The sequence below is a fragment of the Epinephelus moara genome, chromosome 16 (genome assembly GCF_006386435.1).
Source record: "Epinephelus moara isolate mb chromosome 16, YSFRI_EMoa_1.0, whole genome shotgun sequence".
In the NCBI taxonomy this organism is placed as follows: Eukaryota; Metazoa; Chordata; class Actinopteri; order Perciformes; family Serranidae; genus Epinephelus; species Epinephelus moara.
This window is the reverse complement of record NC_065521.1, coordinates 24,737,045-24,761,722: the sequence shown is the minus strand read 5'-3', so window position 1 is coordinate 24,761,722 and position 24,678 is coordinate 24,737,045. Positions and strand designations below refer to the sequence as shown.

General features: G+C 41.4%; 2 protein-coding genes across 3 annotated transcripts in view; both read right to left on the bottom strand.

Annotated features, from left to right (window-relative positions):
• Positions 1–264: 264 nt before the first annotated feature.
• Positions 265–10,492, bottom strand: galnt6 (UDP-N-acetyl-alpha-D-galactosamine:polypeptide N-acetylgalactosaminyltransferase 6 (GalNAc-T6)). Of its 2 annotated transcripts, none has more exons than XM_050065910.1 (11): positions 10,288–10,492; positions 8,519–9,027; positions 7,768–7,940; positions 5,105–5,254; positions 4,164–4,398; positions 3,955–4,072; positions 2,935–3,135; positions 2,610–2,741; positions 2,401–2,502; positions 2,149–2,307; positions 265–888 (listed from the first exon to the last, which is right to left on the bottom strand). In XM_050065910.1, the coding sequence occupies exons 2-11, from the start codon at positions 8,998–9,000 to the stop codon at positions 775–777; spliced, it is 1,866 nt and encodes a 621-aa protein (XP_049921867.1). In that variant the 5' UTR covers positions 9,001–9,027; positions 10,288–10,492; the 3' UTR covers positions 265–774. The 2 variants fall into 2 exon arrangements, with proteins under 2 accessions (XP_049921867.1, XP_049921866.1); XM_050065909.1 differs by lacking the exon at positions 10,288–10,492 and adding an exon at positions 9,152–9,529.
• A 2,598-nt stretch (positions 10,493–13,090) lies between these two features.
• Positions 13,091–24,678, bottom strand: part of LOC126402757 (adenylate cyclase type 6-like) — a 44,352-nt gene continuing 32,764 nt past the window's right edge. Inside the window, exons 11-24 of the mRNA XM_050064997.1 lie at positions 24,176–24,204; positions 23,774–23,921; positions 23,555–23,652; positions 23,316–23,403; positions 23,061–23,177; positions 20,725–20,889; positions 20,333–20,508; positions 20,082–20,114; positions 19,942–19,971; positions 19,698–19,830; positions 17,414–17,677; positions 17,051–17,255; positions 16,740–16,864; positions 13,091–15,060 (exon numbers count right to left, since the gene is read on the bottom strand). Of these exons, the coding sequence (XP_049920954.1) occupies positions 14,932–15,060; positions 16,740–16,864; positions 17,051–17,255; positions 17,414–17,677; positions 19,698–19,830; positions 19,942–19,971; positions 20,082–20,114; positions 20,333–20,508; positions 20,725–20,889; positions 23,061–23,177; positions 23,316–23,403; positions 23,555–23,652; positions 23,774–23,921; positions 24,176–24,204 (1,740 nt within the window). The 3' untranslated portion in view covers positions 13,091–14,931. The remainder of the gene's footprint in view (positions 15,061–16,739; positions 16,865–17,050; positions 17,256–17,413; positions 17,678–19,697; positions 19,831–19,941; positions 19,972–20,081; positions 20,115–20,332; positions 20,509–20,724; positions 20,890–23,060; positions 23,178–23,315; positions 23,404–23,554; positions 23,653–23,773; positions 23,922–24,175; positions 24,205–24,678) is intronic.

The window sequence follows — 24,678 nt, the reverse complement described above, 5'->3', positions numbered from 1 at the left end:
GGTGTGGCTACAGAAATTGAACTCAGGTGTGATCAACCACAGTTATGTTTTAACAGGAGCTGGGGGGCAAACACTTTTTCACACAGGGCCATGTAGCTTTGGATTTTTTTCTTCCTCATTAATAAAACCCTTCATTTAAAAACTGCATTTTGTGTTTACTTGTGTTATCTTTGACTGATGTTTAAATTTGTTTGATGATCTGAAACATTTAAGTGTGGAGAACATGCAAAAAAGTAAGACATCAGGAAGGGGGCAAACACTTTTTCACACCACTGTAATACAAATGATAATTTTTCTGACACAACAAAGATTTTTTATTTAAAAAAACAGACATCTCTTGCTCTTTAGTTAAGACGTGTGCATATTGTCATCTTTCAACATTCACTGTCTCACCAAAAAGTCAATAAATGGTGATTTTCCAGCTGGAGTGTAAATTCACTGAAAATAAGATCACTGCAGCTCAGCCAAGCTGCCACCCCTGAACATGAAGTCCACACTCTGGTGTCCGATAATCACCCAGCCACCTTCAAATGTCTTTTGAGTCTTCATCATAAATACATTTAAAACAAGTTAAGGCCAACCCCGAGGGTCCTCCAACGAATGTGACTGTCTTCACTTTGTACTCCATCTTTAACTGTCCACTCTGTATGGCCATATTCCCCAAGCTCCACAGCACAAAGTCCCTCTGGATCAATGTTGCATTGGCTCCTTGGAGCTGAGTCTAAGGAAGGGGACACAGGGTGCCAGTGGTCACATGATGGGCAGACTGGAAGGTCAGCTAAAGGTCCAGTGCTGGAAGAGGTCGGCAGCGTTACAGTTGTCCATCTGAAGCTGACCTCCTTTCAGTTGTAAACATTTCCCACTGCTGGGATTCTTCAGAAGATTTTCCTAGAGAGAAGCACCAGAGAAAAGATAAATCAATCCAAAAGCCCAAAAAACATCAACATATCAAAATATAACTCTTGAACTTTTCCTTTCACCATTCTAGACTGAATAAATACAACATATTAGGATTATAATCTTAAACTTTCTTGCAGAGTTAGACAAGATCAATACCACTCTTAAGTCCGTCTGGTAAATACAAAGCTACAGCAACAGCTAGTTAGCTTAGCTTAGCTTTGCATAATGACTGAGCACCTCTAAAGCTCACTAATTAACACAATATATCTTGTTCGTAAAATCCATACAACAACCAAAAAAAGAAAACAAAAACATTGTGTTTATATCTTCACTAGGTGCACTGACTTCCAAAAGTCTTTGCTAGTTGCCCTGCCACATAAGCTAAGCTAACCAGCAGCTAGCTAAAACCTTATATGTAGCAGACCAATATGATAGTGATATCAATCTTGAGGTAACCTCAGGTAAACTTTACAATCCCACATGGCAAAATTCATGTGGTCATACACGTTCTGTTTAAAAACACAAAGGTACACTGTCAAACACACACACATATCATGTGCAATGCTGGGAATATAAAATTAAAATCCACATCATATATGTTTTACAATCTAAAAGTACATTATACACAAAAACACTAAGTGTACATCTACCTCTTATTTAGTAGTCTAATCGCTGTAGGTACAAATGATTTGCTGTACTTTGTTCTAATTTTCTGCTGCAGGTTTTGACCTAATATTCCCTCACAAATTAAGGTGGAGAAGATGGGTAGGATCATTGGGGATCCGATCAGCCTTTTTACGAAGGCTGGAAACAAGAAAGAAGTTAAAAGTTCAAGGTAGGAAATTAGTAGAAATGAGTTTTGCACACACACTCTAGCTCCATATGAATTTCTCTTTATTTAAGATGATGCGTTGGCCCCCAGGCCTTCTTCTAGGTCAACAATCAAAGTCAGTCACAGGCATTGATAATTATAGACAACGCCCTTATCACTGGTTTTATGTATCCAACTATGATTGTTGATCTAGAAGAAAGCCTGAGGGTCGAAACATCATCCTAAAAAAGAAAACTGCATTAGGATCCTAAAGTCTACTGCTAGTCATTAGCACCTCACTAAAACCATTGGTGTGTGCTACTTTTATACATTATGTAATATCCATCTTCTCATCTAACTCTCTGCAAGAAAATGAATAAGTACATTTCCCAGAATGTTGAACTATCCCTTTAAGCCCGGCCCCAAGTGCTCCTTACATCTGTAAAGATCCACTCCTGCTGTGGTCCCAAACTGGTGCCCTTCCCCTTCAGCTGGCATAGCTCGATCTTTATCTGCTCTGGCTGGGGTGTGGCATGAAGACACAGCTGCTTTCCAATATTGTGACGCAGCTCCTTATGAGATGTGTATTCAAAGTACTGGAGGAGACAGTCATCCGGTCAGAGATCAAATTGTCCCAGAGAACATTAATCATCTTCAGTTCTAAATTTGACATGTGTGAGTCACCGTACCTGGTTGCCTCCCATGTTGTGACAGGGGTACATGATCACAGGTTTACCTCCCTGGTTATTCTCTCCAACATCCAGACAGGTATGAGATCCAGAGTTTCTAATCTGGTGCAAACACAGGCAGGAAGTAACAGTAAGACACAGCCATGGTTACGTAAAAATTGTGTTATATCGCTGATATCCACATCCAAACAAAGGGAAACGTGACTCACTGCTCCAAACTTTTCTGGGTTTAAGTCTGGAATGAAGGCCTCTGGGTAGATTGTGTTTAAGTACCAGGTGAAGTTCTTACAGTGAAGCCTCTCTCTCAGATTCAGACGATCAGTGATGTCCCCAAACTTATTCTGAAACAGTGACATGGATGTATTTAAAATAAAAAAAAACAATCACTTACAATTACATTATCATATCAACTTGTTCAGCAAGGGGGTATAAATTCTAGTCAAAAATGTTGTGGAAAAATGGTGATAAATGTCACTGTATCTGTGTGCATTTAGCACTTAAACACTGTTGCTTCTATCAGCAGGTCACACTGACCTCTCTAGCCATGATTGCAGCATTCTTGTTGCGGCGATAGTAGATGTTCTTGAAGTCATCCATCCAGACCTCCGCCAGGCGCACTTGGTTGCGTGTGATGACCTCTGTGCCCTTGGGGAAAGTGTGGGGGCTCTTGTTACGGAAGACATGGCCCACCACAGAACACGGGATGATCTCTAGCTGACCGCCACACTGCCACACCTGTGAATCACATATAACACAGGTAGAAATTAATGCTTTAACTTGATGACAGGGAGATTTGATAAATATTGGGCCTCACGCAGGAAGCAATATACCAACAAATTTCTTCTTATATTTGTTTGCATCCATGATTTGTTCTTATTTTTTTGGGATTCACCAATGTTTTCTTATTTTTGCTCTTCTCTTGGGTAAGACAAAATTTTAGGGGGATGTCGAGAGCTGATATCAGTAAATATCCTCATTGTCTTTTACTTGGCTGCTTGCCATTGGCTGCCTGGCTCTAGCACTGTTTGAATGTTTAAGAAGGAGGTGTACTTCGACAATATTGACACAGACGTGCTGTCTATATCCACATCTTAAAGATGATGATATGTATTGATGTTTTCACTTGGCATTGATAATATTTGATTGTTCATTTTATCGATCTAGATCTATGCATCATGACACCCTCTGTTACAAACTGTGTTTACAGTAGAGGCTTTGGTCATCCAGGCCTTACACTGAACATGTTTTTAGAGATCGCACTAATCTATTTGATGAGATAGATGAATGGCTGCTGAGTCGTTTCAGATCACCAGGAGCATTGCACTCTGGAGTCTTAACGTAGGCAAAACACACACCGGTCAAATCGTGTGCCTACAGTGGCATCTCCAATTCTTGGGCACATGCCAGAGTATTTGCACATGGCATAATAACTGCCTCCATTTAGTGTCTAGGCCGCCTATGCTGATAATAAACATCGACCAAGCAAATTTAAGAGACTGTTGCTGCATGAGGCCCAATGTGTGGAACTACGAGAGTATAGATAAAGAGACTGACTCTGAATGACATCTCCACATTTTCACCGCCCCAGATCTCCATCTTGTCATCGTATGTTCCAATGTGTTCAAAGTATTTCTTCGAGATTGAGAAGAGACCTCCGGCAAAAGTGGGTGTTCTGAAAGTTTCATGGACAGATACAAAAGCTTTAGACACGACGATGACATGATTCAGGATGTTCTGAGGGAAACCAGCATGATCCTTCTTACTTTACAGGGTAGGTTTCGTCCTTGCGCAGCTTCCTCGCTTCTGGAGGGATTGCCTCCCAGCCGAAGGTCAGGCTCCAGTCAAAGTTACCTCGGTTGAAAGCGCGGGCGGTGGCTGCGGGCTTGCTGAACTGAAAGCTGTTGAGGTCAATGGTGGAGATCTCTGGACTAACAACAGCAGTGGGTTCCTCAACAATTCGGGCCAAGAGGGGCTCGAGCCAACCATGGAAACACTCACCTAGACAGGAAGGAAGGACAGATGAACTAACATCTACTCGCCTTCTTCACAGGAAAAAATGTACTGCCACCCTGTATCATAAAAAATAATTTACTACTTTACACCAAGGGTTTCATTTCAATTTAGGGGGGACACATATGAAACGTGGGGTTTGGGGGTCCTCCACCAGAAAATTTTGAGCATCAGATACTTAATTGTAGAGAATTGTATGCTCCAATTTGGTGGAGATGTCTTTAAATTGTCAAAATAAAACTAAAGCTACTTAAATGTTTTTACTGGGGGGGACAAATGTACATGTACTAACTCCTGAATGGGAGGTATCCCTTGCCCCATGCCCTTTGGTAAAATTTTTTGCATCAGCATCTCCACTGACATCACAGAAGTCAAAGTATACTGTATGTGTAACTTGGCATAAATGTGCAGGTAAAGAACAACTAATATTTAAAAAGTAATTCAGCGAAAAGAGAGCACAACTGGCCATTTACTTCTGCTGATGGCAGGTGGTTAAAGACTGAGGGAGATGTCTTCAGGGTGCAGATGATTTAAAAAAGATGTGGCGCTGCACAATTAACCGTGTACCAATCATGATAATGATTTTTACAATTTAACCCTCGACCCTGGCAGTACCCGATTGAGCTAAATACAACTGCTTAAAAAAGGCCATTGTGACTTGTGTATTGTTGTGGTTGTGTGTGTGTTTTCTCACAGTGTGCGTCAAGAAAGGTTAGCACTTCGCCCTGAGCGATGCTGGCACCCAGGAGCCTGGCAGTGATGAGGCCCTTCCTCTCCAGCTGCCTCACTACATGAACAATCTTCAGTTGACTCACAAAGTCCTCCAGTTGGCTCTTCAGGTGCTCTGCAGGCATAAAAACATCATCATGTGGCTGATCCATTTGTGGTTGATGCTTGTTAGATTGTGGTTACAAACTGATACGACAGAGCACACCTTTAATAAATACATCAGAGCAGCTTGCTGCCCCCGAGAAGAAAAAGTGAAACGATCATCATATTTATACCTGTGAAACCACTGCCAGGAGAAATAGCAATCAAGTGGAAACGTTGCTGGTAAAACTGGGTTACACTTCCTTTCCAAGAGCATTTTCTGACCACAATGCACGCCGCACATTTCTTATAAGTTTCGGTCTAAATGAGTCCGCCAACCACATGTCTTAACGTTATGACAGGGCTGCAGCACTGGTAGAAAAAAAAGGGAAGTTTGGCTTCAGTAGGAAACACGGGACAATACCTTATGACAGAGATAACTGACAAAGAGGGTATTTTGAGCTCAGCCAGCGGGTCACTGAACATTAATACATACTAAACGCTGAATGACTTATTATAAGCTCTGCCATTTTAATACCTGCTTTACTGCAGGGCTGATCAGGCTAATGTCAACTGATATGCGTGTATAAAGATAAATTAATATATGGAACAATCCATAAACCTATGTGGTAGTGACAGGAGGCATCGGAGGTCTAAAAGTGTTTCTTTTCTCTACCTAAAAGTCACTCAGTTATGCTGCTACTGTACAAGAACCCATGACAATAAAGGTTGGACTGTAAACATGTTCCAATGCAAAACATATGGCAAAGTTGCACTCACATGTCAAAGATAGGGTTCTTTTATCATAACTGTTCTGTTACTTTTGACAAATCTCACTGAGCTGGAGGTGCTTTTGTAGAGTCTGCTGTCAAGCTAGTGTGTACCACTGTAATTTGTATTTCACTGGAGGCCAACCATGTGAACATACCCATAGTAAAATACACAGGGTGATTTCCATTTATGACCACCTGTTACTGTGTGTGCAAGCTGCTCAAAATCCCGAGCTAACATCACTCTTATCGAAGCTCAGAGTTTACAGTGACTGGAATGCTGCCCTAAATACTCTGAAGGTCAGTTTAATTAATATATCACTTATAACTTGAGACTTCATGATTTCCCAGATAAGCTGTCTGTGCTCTGGAGCTGTTCCCTGCCTATACCTTGTGTAAGAAATGACTCACCAGAGCTTCCCGGTGATTTTCTATTATGCTGTTGAAAAATGTCTCCTCGCTGTCAAACATTTCTATGAAACACACCCAGTTTACAGTGAGTACAATTTAATCTTTACATCATTAAATAAAATGTCAGAACTAGATGGAGGGCAGATTCCTCTCCTGTAGTGTAACACTGACAGGTCTCTGCTTATCTGTAAATTATTGTGTTTACAGTCACTTTATTGAAACATCAACTTGCCAGCATTTACCAGGTTAGAGGAACTGCTGCGTTTACACATTTGTTCCTCACTTGCTCCCTGATTAAAGCCACAGTTGGTAACTTTTATAATGAGAATGTTTATGACCCAGCTGCCATGTTGCACAAGCTAAAACAAAGCACCGCCCATCGGCCGCACCAACTTTCTCATTTCACAGCTAAACAGTACACTAAAATACGTTTCTGAAAACATCTGAGGCGAGAAATAGACAGTGTATAAACAGAATCTTAATTGATATTTGATCTGCCCTGCCTAATTTGATGGTTTGACTGCAGTTAACAAGCAGTGAGTCCACATCATTAGCACACTGGTGTACGCTGTGGTGTGCTTAATAGTCGGAGTCTGTGTCATATTGTGAACATTACCGTCCACGCAGGCAATTATTTGTCAAGTAGGAAAGCTACCATGGCTTTTGACCTGTAGGCCAACGTCGTTTGTTAGGTCAGCTGACAATTACATGGCTGCTACCTGAGCTAGCGATTAAACTCTATTTAAACTGTTTTTTTGACTCATGTGTTGGGGCGGCAGTAGCTCAGTCCATAGGGACTTGGGTTGGGAACCGGAGGGTCTGGTAGCTGGAGAGGTGCCAGTTCACCTCCTGGGCACTGCCGAGGTGCCCTTGAGCAAGGCACTGAACCCCCCAACCGCTTGGAGCGCCTGTCATGGGCAGCCCCACTCTGACATCTCTCCACTTAGTGCATGTATAGGTCCTGTTTGTGCATGTGTGTGTTCGGACCTGTGTGCAATTGACAACAGAGTGAAAAAATTTAATTTCCCCTCAGGGGGATTAATAAAGTATATCTAAAAAAAAAAAAAATTAAGTGGGGCACCAGTGTACTAAAATGGAGTAGACCCCTCAGCTCTGATTGGTTGTTTTCGTTCTGCACCGGATGGTTCTTGCAGGTGCCATTAGATAAGAGGACGCGGATAAACATTTTTTTTTCTCAGATTATCTGTCTTATGTATCTCTGTCAGGATATAACTTTTATTTTCATAAAAGTCACTAACTGTAACTTTGAAAATAGAATAAGGTCTTTTAAACATTTTACATTATTTATCTGTAAGTCTTTGAGTATGTTTTGTCATTAGTGTCTGTGTGTTAAAGTTTTTCACACCTGCAGTACTGGCGTCATCTACCATGATGATCTCTTTGAGCAGGATAGCAGGAGATGAGTGCAGGACGCTGTAGACCGTCCTGATGAGGGTGGACCAAGCTTCATTGTGGAAGACAATAATAACACTGGTGGTAGGCAGAGGAGGACAGCGACGAAACTTCCTCTCCACGCACCTAGGCGATGTGAGCCACATCAGAGCACAAAGACAGACAAAGAGGTGTCAGTGTGAGAGGCATATCTGATGAAATTAAAGTCATAGAAGGGCCTGCAGAGCCACGTATAACAGACCATTGTTTGCTGATATGCAAGGTTTGCTCACCGCTTTGAATAACGCAGTGAGCAAACAGCCATAAACAATCAGCTCGTTTTAAAAAGCCGCTCTGCAAAAGAAACAGCTCAAGGCCAATCGAGCCTGTGACATGTTGAGGTGTCAAATTTGACAAGCATTTACAGTGAGTGGAAGTACACCTCAGCACAGATAATGCCTCAGTCTCAGTCCCCAGGATACTGATACGTGCATGCTGCTATGTGGCTTTTTTGGTTACATGTAGATTAGACTTTTAACTAAGTGAATTTCCAGGATAATTCAGAGTGCAATATGAAAATGCATGTAAATAATTTACTGCCCTGAGCATGACCCAAGCTGAGACCCAAGAGATTATCTGGCTTGCTGTGCACATGTCAGCACACTTGTTGGTGAAACAGTGATTAGTCCAAACTATCTGAGATTATTTTGAGAACATGTTCTTACTCTGGAGGCCTCGTGTCATCCCCAAGACTACGGCTGAGCGAAATGTGGTCACTGGCAAACTGGTTGAAACAGTGCCGTGTCATACCCTCCTCCTTTTCCTTCTCCTCCTCTGGGGTCATGTGGTCTTTCTTAAAGGGCTTCCCATCAGCCCCGGGGCTATTGGGGTCCTGAGGCGGTCTCTCCAGGTGAGGTTTGAGCTCAGCCTGAGTGTAGAATCCAGTGGGGCATTTGACGTCCTCGGTGGGCTGCTCCTCCACTGGCTGTGGCTGCGGAGCTCCAATTTGGAAGCCAATGTTGTTGACAGCGTCTCGTACCATGACTATCACCTTATCCTTCTTGATCACCAGCTCCTGAAACCAGGGGTCGACAGCAGGCGAATTGCCAACATCCCTCTGGAGAACCACTAGCACCACCATGAAGAGAGTCCCCCCAAGGAGCACCAGCTTCAGGGGGGACATACGTCGGCGTAGGAACCAACGCATGTTTCAGGATGGTTGTTGCTCTCAAAGCTATTAAAAACAGGAAAAGCAAAAGTAACTGCTGGCTGCAAAACAACTGTACATGTTACCTGAAGAGTTTAACCAAGCTCTGAAAAATACCTTAACTAAAAACCAACTCCTCTGAAACCCTTACCTGATTTTATTCACTAATCATTCAGTGAGTTATTCCTGAAGAAGGCAAGCAGGAGAAAATTCCCTAAACCGGTTTGTGCGTCTCTGCAAGTGTCATAGCAGCAGGTAATCTAGCCAACCTCGCTCCTCCTTGTCTCTTTAGAAAACAGTCCCACAGGGCGGGTGTAGAGAACAGGGAGGAGGAGAGTGTGAACAAACACACCACACCTCTCAGTAAACACCTGAATTAACCTGCTCCGGCCACAGTCCTCCAGGACCCACGTGGCAGCAGGTGGGCTGTGACACTGCTGGTTCAACCTGCAACTCCCTCACCTGTTAATGACTGACGCACTACGCCCTGCCTAGACACCTGCTCCACAAGACACCTCACCAGTAATGATCAGCTGTCATCTGCAACAGGAAGTAGAGTTGCTACGTAGAGCATGACAGAACCATAACACCACCCAGCTTTGGCACAATAAGAGGTTGTTTCCTGTTATGTGAAACAGGATATCACTGAAATGTAGGACATCTGCGTGTCCGTAGGTGATCACTGTTCAGTTAGACTCACTCTTACTTCTTCATAATTAATTTACTCTATTCTCAAGCCAGCCTCCTTCATAATTGATTCAAGAGGACACTCTTTTGGTGCTCCAGAAAGGGGAAACAAGTCCACTCAGTCTCTAATTGGTAACCAGTTGGTCCAGTTTGCTGTCACCACAGTCATGAAAGGAGAAAGGAAAAATAATCAATCTTACATGTTAAACAATATCATGTGAGCCTGTAAATCTGGATTCTCAGTATCTTAATGTTCCCTCAGGTTAGTATTTTCAGTAAGGCGCTTACCAGGAAGTAAATATTGACACTTTTCTACAGCTTAAAGTGACTTAAAGAACAAAGAGACAAGAGCACAGACTAAAGTAATTCAGTAACGTCAGAGCAAAATGAAAGAGGAAGAGCTGGCTGTATAACTTTCCTGTTCATTCAGAACATGTCAGCACATCCAGTAGAAGCTATTAATATGTCTTTGAGCGGCTCTCCAAATCACACATTTGACAAGTCATTGAAATCTGGCAGTCAACCTCACAAATGACACCGAGACGCTACTGAAAGGTGATGATAATAAGGAGTCTAGGTGTCCAAAACGCCGCCACTTACCTAAAAACTGTCGAGCAGCTGTCGCCTTCACCTGCTGATAACTTTATTAGTGTGTAAAGTGGCCAAATGACCACGTTGCGGGCTTTCCGGTTTCTTAAAGTTGTCAGACTGGAGTTTTGAGCGCACCAGCATACAGCAGCTATGTGGCCTCCCGGCTTTTCCTTTGAACCGAACAGGTGCCATTTGTTGAAATGATTAGCTGAAGGGAGTCCCCTGCTGGTCGCGCGCGCCCTGTACTCAGTTATTTCCGTGCAGCGCGTGAGAGGCAGCTTCTATTAAAGACAGCGCGAGTTCCTGTTTAAAAAAATCATACAATCTGCAACAAATGCGGAAGAACCTAAAAATTACAACAACAAAAATACAAAAATAAATCAAAATTTAAAAAAAAAAAAATAAAGACAGAAAGAAAAATTTTTTTTAGTATAATTATATATTAAAATATTATATAAATATCACGCAGCAGCTAGAGGTAAAAAAAAAAAAATAGCCTATGAGCTACAGCAATCACAGCGTAAACTTGTCCAGTAGTGTGTATTACAGACACTTTACAAGCCCCTGTATCATGAGCCCATTATAGTGACATTAGTGCTTTTTCATCGGGGATTAGGAGGAATTTATGTCGTTTAATTAATGTTCAGCATAGAGTGCTGTGAGTGAACATTGCCATTACCTCAACAGAAATTCATTATTCATGTGCAAGCAATTAAATACTCTCTCCTGTATCACCCTCTTGAAACCGTAGACTGATTTATTCAGAAAAGGAGAAGGAGGCGTCTCTCAGGTTACTGTCACAGGGAGGAATCTTGATTGCAGGCTGCTGATTGACATGAGGGCTGAATTAAAACCCAAACAAATAAGCAAGCCAAGGCTGTGTTGTGAAATAAACTGTTGGGGAAGTTTATTGTTGTTGTTGTTTTTGTGAAAGAATGAATATATTTGCATTGAATTTACATTTGTAAGTGTTTGATTTCTGTTATATGCAGCTGCCCTTTCTGAAACAGCAATAATTATAAATAATTTTTCATTTTTCACTATTTATTCCTCTCAACACACATTAATGAGAACAAATTAAAGGTGGGTGGTGCCCTTGTTGTCTTTTGTAAAATTCATTTTACTGTCATTTCTACTGTAGAGATCCAAGAGCCTTCATTTTTGTTGCAAGGACAACACTGAAGTAGACAATGCAGTCATGAATATTAGTCACAGGGACCTCAATTCTTCCAGAAGCTTTCTCGAGTAAAAGGGTTCATTGGATGATCCTAGAAAAATCCAGGGCTCCTAAAAGAAGCATTTTACGCACTGAGTTCCTCCAATGTGCACGAGGACTCAAATTAAAAAGGGTTTGTCCAGAAGCTGTGAGCTGAAGAAAAGTGCTTGTTGGAGCACACTGGGTCTGAGGTTCCTCCAGGAGCTTATAAATTGTTGAGGGTTCCTCTAAGAACCTCATCCTATAGAAAGGTTGCCTGTTTGAGTACCCACTTTGACATCTGAGTGACCTCACCATATGTAAGGGGTTTCTCGAAGCACCATAAATACATTTTTAAAGGTCCAGTGGGTAGGATTTATGGGGATTATGTCTGAGAGGGAATGTAATATAATGAGTATGTTTTCTTTTAATGTATAGTCACCTGAATATAAGAATCCTCGTCTTTTCATTACCTTAGAATGAGCCCTTTATATATACACAGGGAGCGGGTCCTTATCCAGAGTCCATCTGTTGCACCACCATGTTTCTGCAGTGGCCTAGAACTGACAAACCAAACACTTGCTCTAGATAGAGCCATTTGCATTTTTGCATCAGCCACCAAAACACTTTTTTTTTTAACATAAAACTTCTTTCTTGAGTGTTTTTACTGGGTTTAATTACCATTCAGTGCATTTGGTTTGATGAGGAAGATTCTGCTGTCAGTAAAATCCTCCTGAACAAACACTGAAGGAATTCTAACTAGTTTCAGTTGGTCGCAATCTGCAATATCATTATTATACACATATGATTATTATTGTCACATACTATCATATAGTAATATATGCATATAACATACATACTGTCATGTGGATTACTGTAATTTTATTATGCTCATCTGTTTTGTACACACAACATCTTTTGCATGTCTGTCTGTCCTGGAAGAGGGATCCCTACTTAGTTGCTCTTCCTGAAGTTTCTACCATTTTAGTTTTTGGGGTCTGTGAAGGACAGAAGGATGTCTTATGTTGTGTGAAGCTCTCTGAGGCAAACTGTGATATTAGGCTTTAGAAATAAAATTGAATTGAATTGAATCCTAACAACTAAATGCCACTTAATTCCCCTGAAGTCTTTCAAAACTGTTCCTTTAAATTCCTTGGGTGCCCCTCTAAATATTTGAGGTAGGAATGATATGCCTACAAAAAAATCATATTGCAATTAATATGACAGATACTGCGATTGCAATATTAGTCACGATTTTAGAGGGAATGGTAATTTCGTGAATTTGAATTTTCACTGAAAAAAATATTAAAGCAATAACGTGATCATTGATGGGTTCTGTACCAAACAAGCTTGTCCCCTTACTTGAATATGATTTGTAGGCAGGGGCTTCATTTATAATGGTATGTTGTGACATACCATTATAAATGGTATGTTGTGACATACCATTTATGTTGTGACACATTTTACCTTTATCAAAAAACTGCAGCTCCTGTAAATGTGATATTGCACTTGGCCATATTACAATTTCCATAATATTTCCATTAACTGTGCAGCACTAATTTGAGGCATTTTTTGTACAATGCAACAGAAATAATAAAACAAATAAACACAATCAATGCAAAAACAGCCATTTATTATTTTTTTATCCAGGGGGAAATAAATCAAATTAATCATTGCACTATTTCTTAATCTCTGCCACTTTTTAAAGGAAAATGCAACAGTGTTCAGCTGACCTTTTTTATTGTAAGGACAGAGGGAAAAGCAAAAGTGAGGACCTTTTTAGTAGCCTGTGAAGGCAGCATTGTTTTGGCTCAGACAGAAAAGTGAGCATATCAACACCGGGTGTAAAGCTCGTCTACATGTAAAATACACCTTCACTTTTTAGCAAACGTGACGTCCAATCAATTTGGCCTCTAGTACAATGATTAAGCTCCTTCCTCGGTACCAAAGGCAATGTAAAGAGTGTTTTTTTTCAGTAGTAGTTTCAGTGTGGACAAAAATATTACATACATTCATATGATTATTGTGTCGAACGACTCATTTTAGGGGGTTACAAGCCTCCACGTACCAAATACAACCAGATGGGGTCGAATACTGTTGTGTAAAGTGGTGAATATTGGTCCATAAAGTATGCGGACCTTGTAACTGCATAATCTCAAGGCAATACTTGTGAGCAGACGGAGAATTCCTGCATACGGTTAATCCTGAAACCAGTTTACGTTCAGACACGTGACACAATCCAAAGTTTACGTCTCTTTGCTTATTTAGGTTGGAATGAAATCAGTCAAAATCACAGTCCGCTAAAAGGCGCAGTAGACATAATTCTCTTCAAATGATAATTTTGACACGAGAAATCAGGAATGGACACACAACTCCGAGGAATAATATAAAACATGCCTTGCAGCGACCAGTTTGGCAAGAAAGCATTGTCATACAGTATCATAAAAACCTCACAGTGAAAAGTTACAGTATGCCCCTTTATAGATAAAGATCAGCATTCAGCTATGTGTGCTCACACCCATACACACACCCAGACACCCATACATATTGTACTCACACACACTTATATAAAATGTTTTCATAACAGTTTAACAATCTCTCTTCAGTACCGGGATACTAATGCAAACATTCCTCCTTCAATTCTCATTTTTGGCTTGAACCAAAAATACATTGCAGGGAGCGAGTTATTAATCGTACATTTCAGTGAACCACAAACAGCCTTGTGTCCAAAAGATTGTGGCTAATCACAGGCTAGAAGAAACAAAGAAGGCCCTGATAAGAAACACAGAAGTCAAAGCCAAGGTTATTGTGAGTGTTTCCGTATGTGCGCGTGTGTGTGTGTGTGTGTGTTTGCCTTCATGAGTTAAGTCCACAACAAAAAAACAAAAAGTGTTCGCCCCCATCAACGACGGTGACGTTACCGTGGCCTTTGCTGTCAAAAGATGAATAAATTACTGAAGTTTGCTGTAGTTTAGAACAGAATCATTAGTGTGTTTCATATCAAACATTTGTTCTTTGGTCATTTTCATCCTTCATGTTGTCCTTGCATATTTTCTTTTAAGTAACATAGTTTTTTGTATGTATATATATATTTCTTTTTTGTACAAGGTCATCACAAAAATCCATCCGCACCAAAATAAATAACGACTCCAGATGAAATACTTGTACTATTGCTCATAAACACAAGCATAGCCACTTCCGTCCTAAGGCAACTGGGCTTCGTGATCTCTCGAGCAGCTTGGGAAAAAGCCTTCAAACATGAACAACGTCCTACATGTGTGCATCTGAGTACGTGACAACAAACAGACAGGCCGAGCTCGTTTCTGTTGGCCGTCTCCCGTCCCCAGTGTGTTTCGCACCGTGCTTTGGTGCTCCTCGCCGAGCTGACCACTCAGTCTTTCTGCAGTCTCTGTCTCATCAGTGCAGTGGGAGTCACGCTGCGGTCGGCCTGCCTGTTGTTAACTGCCCGGGGGACCGCTGGTGAGGAAGTAAGTGGTCATCTCTCCCTTGCCCTTCACCTTGACAACACCTCGACAGTCCAGCTGGTATCCGTTGTTGACCAGCACGTGGTATAAGTCCGTGGTCACCTAAGAGAGGACACGGACATTTGACACCCGGGACGTGAGACACTCAACCCTTCCCAAGAGAAACACTGCCAGTTCCAGTTTCACACCGAATCATCTCCCTACAGTGACTGAGATGAAGGAATATTAAATATGGGTAGAAAGATACAGATAAAGGGCTTTAAAAGTATTCAAGTACAGCAAAATAGACCTTCTTATCTATTAGTGCTGAAACAAATATGCAGTTGGCAGAAAATGTATCCACAAACATTTTGACAACCGGTTTAGTTTAAAGGGACAGGGAATGCTATTTATCAGTCTAGACTGTGTTGGTGTGAGTTGCCAAGTGTTAGAGGAAAAAAAAACAGCAATGTCTCTTCCCAGAAATCATAACCCAGTTACTCAAGATAATCCACAGGTGTGGTTTAGCAAAAATAAAATAGTTCCTGCATAAATCTACTCACAAGGTTTTTTAAATGTATCTTTCTGGCATTTTGAGCACCACAAGTCCATTATATTCAAGACAAGGCAGACATCTTTACGGCTGATATATCAAACACTTGGCAACTAACACCAAAGCAATCTCGACTGATAAAAATCACTACAGGTAAGAGGAAAAATATGTATTTTGGATTTTGGGGCGAACTGTCCCTTAAAGTAAAAATATCATAAATTTTTCTTTATTTTATATAATTGTAAACTACATTTTTTCATTTTTTTTTTTTTTTATCAGGGGTGAAGATTTGTGTTTATAATACATTTGAATTTGGACTATTGGTTGAATAAAACAAGATGCACATTTTATTTTTATTTTTATGACATTTCAGAGTAAACAATAAACCAATTAAATGGACAAAAAAGGTAATTATGGAAATAATCATTAGTTGCATCCCTACTAGTTATATACTGTGTATTTTGTCTTGCAGTAGCTCTAACTGTACAACAGATGGCAGCATTGTTCTGCCTGTAATGTTTATAGCAGCCAATTTATGGATTTCATTTGGTACAAGAAAATACATAAATCACCAGGATCTTAGCCAGCGTGGCATACTTAACATATTTCTAACTGAGTGTTGACATCAATCATATATCCATGAATAAGATAGTAAAAATTAGACTGTGGGAATCTTCCTCCAGTGGTTGCTCACAGTGGTTACGATTTTCCTCTTTAAAACTTTCAGATGAGAATAACACAGGGCATTCAGATTTAGCTTCCTGCCCTCCTCCAGAAGGACATTAGAGCACTGTTTCTGCAGGAGAACAGCATGTGCTGACAGTGATTCTTGCTCAAGGGCACTTCTGCAGAGCAGATGTCTGGACTTAAGGACTGTGCACTGAGTGTATCTGTACCACTGGTATCTGCTATGATACTTTCATACTTTCAGTACGAGGCACATGACTTTGTGTCTTTCAAACACCACAAACAATACTTTAAATGTACTTGCCTTGGAGTGATAAACATCTGTCAGTTAGAAGAAAGATGTGTGCAGTGTGCGTTTTTTTGATTTGGGTATGAATAAACATAACTGACGCACACTTTCATGTTGGAGTGACTAATGATAACAGCATCATGACTAATTTCATCAGTAACTGGATTAGTATTCTGCTTTGGCTGATTCACTTTGCAATAACTTTGACTGCTAAATGCTTCTTGTAAACATAAAGTTGCTGAGGTCGTACTGAGAAGAGTGTGGGGGCAGTACCTGGATGCAGTCTGGTACTCCTGTGCTGTCCATCCGGCTGGCCACATTGACTGTGTTCCCCCAGATATCATACTGTGGTTTCCTGGCTCCAATCACCCCTGCTACCACTGGCCCCATGTTCAACCCTGAGAACAAATACCCCGGCAGTGTTACATCATACTTCTTACACCATAATAACTCAATTATAATGGTGTTTGCGAGGAAGTAGATAACTGTAACTGGGAAAAGCATGGTCTTTAGAGGAATGCCAATCAAAAGAAGCTTTATCAGATAATGCTTCAAGCCAAATCTCTGCTACCCTCCAGGCTTACCTATCTTCATCTGGAAGTTGTTGAAGGAGTGCTCATTGATGTATTTCATCTGCTCCCTAAGCCTCATGGCGTAGTCGGCCAGAGCCAGGATGTGTGAACGGCCCTCTCTGTCGTAGGTGGAGTCATTGAGGCCAGAGGCTGCCATGTAGGTGGAGCCAATGGTCTTGATTTTCTCCAGCTGACGGAACCTCTCCTCACTGATGATCTGGAGACGAGGAACACAAGCTTATTAAAGTTGCAGAAGGACACAGACAACCAGGACAAGGTGATTGTAAGCAGCAAAAACAAATATCTAACTGCCCCATTTTACAGATCTGATACAGAATTTGTATTCATCTTTCAAAATTTTCCCTCTCTGCTCACCTCGTCAAAATCAGCAATGATCTCGTTGAGCAGCCTGAGACACTCCACTCCCTCGTTGTTAGCCTCCAGCTCCACGTAAAACTCAGAGAAATTGCTGATGGAGGCGAACATAACCGCGACGCACTCACATGACTGGTAGTACAACTCGTCATTCCGGCGCTCCCGTGCAAGAAAATGGGCGGCTACATCCTTGGGTAGGATGTTGTGGAGCAGGCGCCGGTTGTATGCCTGCAGCTCCTCCATCTCCTCCTTCTCTTCTGTGGCCTGCGGAAGGGATGGAGAGAGATGTGTTTACTTAGACTTATTTTTCATGTGACTGGATTCCTGAAGTACTCACAGGTGTTGCCGTAGGCCTGTTTTGCAGAAGGTATGATGACATGTCATAGTAGAGAGAGCACGGCAGTAAAACGTAAAATGCATGATGGCTAAATTCACACTGTCATGACTTACTGGGACACCTGAATAGACCAGAGCCATTGACAGTGTAATTACTAACCCTGTGCTTTTCCTTTTATGACAAGTTTTTGGTGAGTTTATCTTCATGTTTATTTAAAAGAGACAATAAACATTAATTAGCATGAGCACTTAAAGGTCCAGTGTGTAGGATTTAGGGGGATATATTGGCAGAAAAACAATATAATATAATAAGTATGTTTTCTTTAGTGAATAATAACCTGAAAATAAGTGTTGAGTTTTCGTTACCTTAGAATATGCTATTTATATCTACATAGGGAGCGGGTTGTTGCCAGTGGAATCCACCATGTTGCACTGCCATGTTTCTACAGTAGCCCAGAACAGACAAACTGAACACTGGCTCTAGACAGGGCCATTTGCTTTTTTAAGTTTTTGAATCACTCACCATAGTGGCAACGAGCAGCGTCGAGAAAAAAAACAAAAACAAAAACAAAACACAGCTTTAAGGTTTAAATCACCTGGTTCTTTTGTTTTGGAGAGGACGATACATTTGCGGACAATTGGGCTCCCACTAAGACCATCCTGAACAATAAACACTGAAGGAATTCTAACCAGGAGAAGTTTCAGCTGGTTGCAATCTGTAGCCTAATCCTCACTGCTAAATGCCACTAAATCCCTCTGAATCTGACATACTGTTCCTTTAATTCCATCGTGTAAATGTGCCGGATTTAGCAATACAGGGGAATTTTAATCTGCAGTCCCTGGCAGGTGATGGCATTAAAAGAAAAAAAGTAAATAATGCAGTAGAAACCTCTTAAAGTGATCATGTCTGTCTGGGTCACATTGATCACTATAAGCAGATGATTATTATAACCATTTTTGTCTTTTGCTTTATTGCTCCTGCTCATCTAGTTGACATTTGTATATTTATTACATGAGTGTAAAATAATGAGAGGCATTATTATCTCTATGTTTTATTACAAATGCAAAGTCAATTACTCATCACTGCATTCTTTATGATTTGGTGGATTGGGTCATTGACCATTCGCAGAAGACAGCACTTGTTTATTCTTTTATCTACAAAGCAATATTGGGCAAACTTCCTGCCTACCTCTGCACCCTTCTGTGTGTCAGCTCTGATAGTTACCAGCTACACTCCTCCAGGTGGTTGCTTTTCAATGTACCCTGGGTTTTAACAGATCTGGAGAAAACTGCATTTTCCTATTATGCACCTTGTACATGGAACAATCTCCAAAAAGATCTAAAATTAGAAACACTTCTATCTATTGATGAATTTAAGGGCATCCTAAAGAATGTGGTGACAGAGACATGTGCATGTTTTTCTTGAGAGGCCACTATGTTTGAATAGTTTTTGTTTTATTGTGGATTTCTGTATTATATGTTGTATTTGTTGCATTTTAAATGTGCTCTGATTGGCTGCTGCCTCAGCCAGGTCTCTCATGTAAAAGAGATTTTCAGCCTCAATGGGACTTCCTGGGTAAATAAAGGTGTTTTCCCTAAGCGCATTTGTTATCTGTCTCCATCTCTAGCAGCCATGACTTTTTCTCATTGTTTGAGTAGACAACACAAAGTAGACTGAGGAGCACCAATTTTTCTCTGCTGCATCTTGCTGGCTTGTTTTTGGCAGTTTGTCATAAGCTTTGAGAAGACTGTGTTTTTCACTGAGAGAAGATAACCTTCTTTTTCCGGTCACGATTTCAATGTGCACGCAGCACCGGCCTCAGGAAGCCAGCTGGAGGCAGTCGTGTTATTACAATGTTAAGTAACAGGGAGTAAAGTGATAAATATATAAGCAGTTTCCACTGTAGCAACTTTCATTCTGTCATACACATGAAACTGTTTCATTTACCTGCAGCTTCCAGAGGAAGTCAAGGCGTGCGGTGGACTCCACCTGCTGGCCGTGCAAGTAGAGAGCCAGAACAAACACGGTCAGGATTACAGGGGTCATGACCTTTAAGGGTACCTGAGGCACACTGTCCAGGCTGAGGAGGAAAGAAGGAATTGACATAAGTCATGAATGAGCGCCTTGCATGGGAGTAGAATGTACGCAACCTGACACATTCTAAAACATACAGTAAGTGAAAGCTACTCACCACTGTTCTGCAGTTTCATTGAAACCAGGCCTAGAAAGTAAGAGAGAAAGAGAGAGTCATGTCGACAAAAGTGTATGAGTCACTGAAATTAGGCAAAAAAAAGTGGTCATCTCTCTGAAAAACAAAAGAATACAACTTACTGTTGTTGGGAATCATTAACAGGTGATAATAGCCTGAGAAAAAAATGAGAACACGTTAAAAAAATGGAGCCCAGCTCATACATGAGAAATTAGGTCTTTGACAATCTGAAGGTTATTGTATTAAATAGGCCATGTCCAGCCTAAACCACAGTATTGTGACACAGGAGTTAAACAATTCAGGTTGAAAATTGGGAAAGAGCGAGTGTACTGTGTGTGTTAGTACATGTGTGTGCTCCTAGCAGGGGACTCACAGGGTGTTGGCAATGACCAGCAGGTCTGCGTTGTCAAACAGGACCACCTGAGGCCACTCCACCAGCAGGAGGAAAGTGAGCTGGATGAACACCATCAGAGCCAGCTTCCCTATGCTGCTGATGTGGAGGAACACAGAGCAGGCCAGCAGGGTCAGCAGTACACTGTAGCTGAAATACTGCAGCAGAGAGAAGACAGCGAGGGAGGGGGAGGAGGAGGAGGAGGAGGAGGAGGAGGAGGAGGAGGAGGAGGATGAGGAGGAGGAAGAGGAGGAGGAGGAGGAGGAGGAGGAAGGTTAGGTGATTCAAACTTTCCATGCACAAAGAAAAACACACAGACATTTGTATGAACACACACACAATATACACACACGTTAAAATGTTACGGGACTGACCTCGGGGAAATGGCAGGGCATGGGCATGGAATCAGTGGAACACAGAGTCAAACCGTCGACTGCTGTCTTGGTCAGGTTGTGCAGCAGGCAGAGAGTCACTGAGTTGTGAGTTGTGTTCAGCGTTTCAGCCACACATTCCCGCAGTTTCACTCTGCTGCAGGTAAACTGGCAGGAAAGGACAACACAGTCTGTCATTTCATCGCCAGCCAATAAAGGTAAAACAGCGAAAGACACACAGAAATGTAACGCTGAAAACAGAAAGCCGCATTTATAACACATGTCAATACTTTTTCTTGTCCCCATCGAATGACAGTGAGGCCCAGCTGGTACTGGGATTTTGAGGCCGACAGCAATATCCCTGTTTGGGATTTCTGATAACGATGTATTTGTGCATAACATCTGCAGTTTGATAAAGATCATGATGGGTATTACATAATTTGGAACAAGAAATGCACTGAGCACAACATTTTACATCTGGTAAATAGTTATCAGTGCTCTCTGGTAAAAAAAAAAGAAAAAAAAAAAAGTGTAAATAATGGTGTTTTTAAATTACATAAAAAATATATAATCTTCAAAATAACATAGGCCATGTCAATGTAGCTTTTCCCAAACAACCCTTGGGCCTGTCATTACTCAGCAAACACTGTAACCAGGTGTTTTCATCCAAGAATATTCGGCTTTTCTACCATTTAATTTGAGTTTTGACACATACTGTAGGTACTCATATAATATCATTTTACAAATTGCATTTTGAGCATATTTGATATATAGGTGGGGGTGGGGGGTCCCAATTAAATATGTTTAATTATGTAAATTATGTTTGGAGTCAAACAATGACTCCAAAAAAACAAGAAGAGTGGTAGATTCTCAACAGTGCAGACATAGGGAAAGCAGCTGCTGATCTGAGCGAGCGAGCTACTGAATAAGTCTTTATGAAATCTAAATTGGCTAGCTCGATGTTGGAGTGTGACACTGAGCAACCAATCGCAGGCTGAAACAACCCTGCAGGCAGCCAATCTTAGAAGTAGAGCAAAAAGCTACAGCTGCAGAGCCATAATCAAATATAATAGCTTTACAATATTTACAATGCAAAACAGGTACAGTACAGAGCATCAGCCTGTAGTCACAGCACACATGGCATCTGTGGGTTACTGTTTCTGATACTTAACATTGTTTGAAAAGCACATTTCATGATGATGATGCAAAAGGGCTTTCACTGACTCGTAAAGGGGACCTACGCCCATTTTCAGAATTCACACATGTTATTCCTAAGGTCAAAAAATATTGGTACACATGAATGACTCGCTGACAAAGTGCTAAAACTCAAATTTGTGATGTCATAGGGTATAAAGTCTGGAGCTGCTCCATAGACAATGAATAGTGAAAGATGTTCTAGATAACACAGAGAGCACCCAGGGGGATGTTGGGAGTATATGAGGACATTTTCTGTTTCCAAACTGAGAACACTACAATAGACAAAAAGCTCATTTGGGAACAAAAAGAAAACAATCATCGTGAGTCCACAAAATCAGTCTCCCATTAACTGTCGAGGGAGCAGCTTCAGACTTTATATCCTATGACATCACAAATTTGAGACTTCTCTGGTTTCTGGCTTTGAGAGAGAGTAGCTCATGTTCACAAATATTGATTGAACTTTTCTGGGCCATCGAAGTAACATATTAGAAGTTTTAATTTAGGTGGTGATCCCCTTTAACACTTGTCTTGGTCATTCATCCATACATTGTCCATAACCACTTATCCTATTCAGGGTTGCGGTGGCTGGAGCCTATTCCAGGTCTGACATTTGGCGAGAGGCAAGGTTCACCCTGGACTGGTTGCCAGACTATCACAGAGCTGTCTCTAGGTTGTCAGTGTCTCGGCTGACGCATAGAGACAGACAAACATTCACACTCAAATTCACACCTACGGGCAATTTAGAGTCCCCAGTTAACCTAACCTAACCTCAAATGGATTTGGATTGTGAAAGAAGACGGAGAACCTGCAGAAACATGCTACAGTAACTCCACACAGAAGGGCCCCAGCTGGTGGCTAACCATCCCAAGGTCATGGCATTTGTAATTTGGCATGGCTACAATTAAACATGTTTTAATCTAAATATACGCAAACGCAATGCTAAATAGATAAACATGCTAAAAAATTTGATGGATAAAATGGTTAAAAATAGACCTATTTCTGTCACAGTGATGGATCATGAATAATAACACCTAACCCCTAACTACAACACCCCCTTAGGCAATCTGGTCTAATTTGAAACAACACCAGTCACAACTGTCACAGGATAAAAACGTGACAAGATGGAGAGCTGCCGTCCCTACCATGTTAGCAAAGGAGGAAATGAAGAGGAGGATGATGGTGAAGACGCCCACCAGTGTGCTGTTTGCACGAGACTGGACTATTTTCCTTGTCACGGTCTGCAAGGCAGCTGGGAAGAGCTTTAACACAGACGGCAGGGAGAAGATCAGATAAGTTAATACCATTAGTGATGCTAGCTGAAGACATATGATAATGAGTCTTATCTGAAGATATCTGCACGAGAAATCATATGAGTGGAGAGGGCCTTTGTTTCTCACTTTGATGCAGGAGTAGATGGCACAGATGAAGAGGATGCTGGTAAGGATGATGAAGATGCTGATGTAAAGACCAGTCATAAGCATTTTGCTGCGGAAGAGAAGAGAACAGGCTCATTAGGACGTGTAACTCTCATTAACTCCTCATAAACCAATCAAGACCACATTTCCTGTCCACAATTCAGTAGAACTGGGGAAAGTGGGAAACTGGGAAAGGCAACTTAACGGAGAGAGCTACTTACTCTGGGAAAATAATGATCTGAATGGAACAGATGCAACAGAACACAAAGAGTGTGCAGGCCACGTATCCTCCAAAACGATCATCAACCTTTTTGGAGTACTGGAAATACAAAATAAAAAAATCAAAGAGAATTAAGTTTAATTAGCTCAATTAAAGAGGAGAAAATCAATTCAGTTGATTTGACAGAGAATTACGGTATATTTTCAGAGCAAATATCAACCTTTTTCTCAAGGTCGACAGTCTGAAAGGTGAGTAGGAACTTCTTGACGTGGTCCTTCCTCAGTTGGTCGATGCTTCGCGCGTCAATAGCCCGTCCAAGAAACTCATCCACCTCATCCTCAGGGTTCAGGGCCTCCTGAGCACAGCGGCTATGAGGTAGATGGAACAATAGGTCACTGTGTGGTGTGAGTTTGCGTCTGTGTGTGAGTGTGTATGAGGGAGTTGGCCTATGCTGTGACAGGCAGGATGACTCAGAGCTAATATGGTATTAGTGCTGGGTTGCATCTGACTGCATAAAACCAACAGTGGGCTCTAAAGTTAGACTGCTACACTGACAGCCTGCAAGTCGATCGCTAATAACGAAAGCCACCCTAGTAACATAAACTGGGGCCGCAACACTCACTTGTCTTTGCTGGATGCTTCGTCGATGCCCTGCGAAAAACAAAAACAGAGAGTTAAAATGAGACCAAAAAGCAGAGGAAGTGCAGGAAGGAGAAAGGGAGAGATTATCGTGTAGCCACAGTGCAACTGAAAAATAGACAGAGACTCAGACATCTGCACAGCTAATCCCTGAGAGCCAGACTGATGTTTTAATTAATGCTCGGAGGCTTCAAATTACAACCTCTTTGCCCCTAGGGCTCAAGCCCTCTGAGATGGAGAGGACAAAAGGAGGAGTAGAGGGGGAAAATGTAGCAAAGACAAGGAAATGAGACTTGCAGCATGAAGAGAGGGAGGAAATGAGACAGAGTGAGAAACAGAAATATCTGCAGCTGCAGCCTCATCAGATTAGCTTCAGTAGTAAATGATGCACTGGGAATCCCTGGGAGCCCTGTTGTAACTCCTGTTTGTTTGACAGGAACAGATCAATACTTGTTCTCACGTTTCCATTGTCTCCTTTAGGCTTTA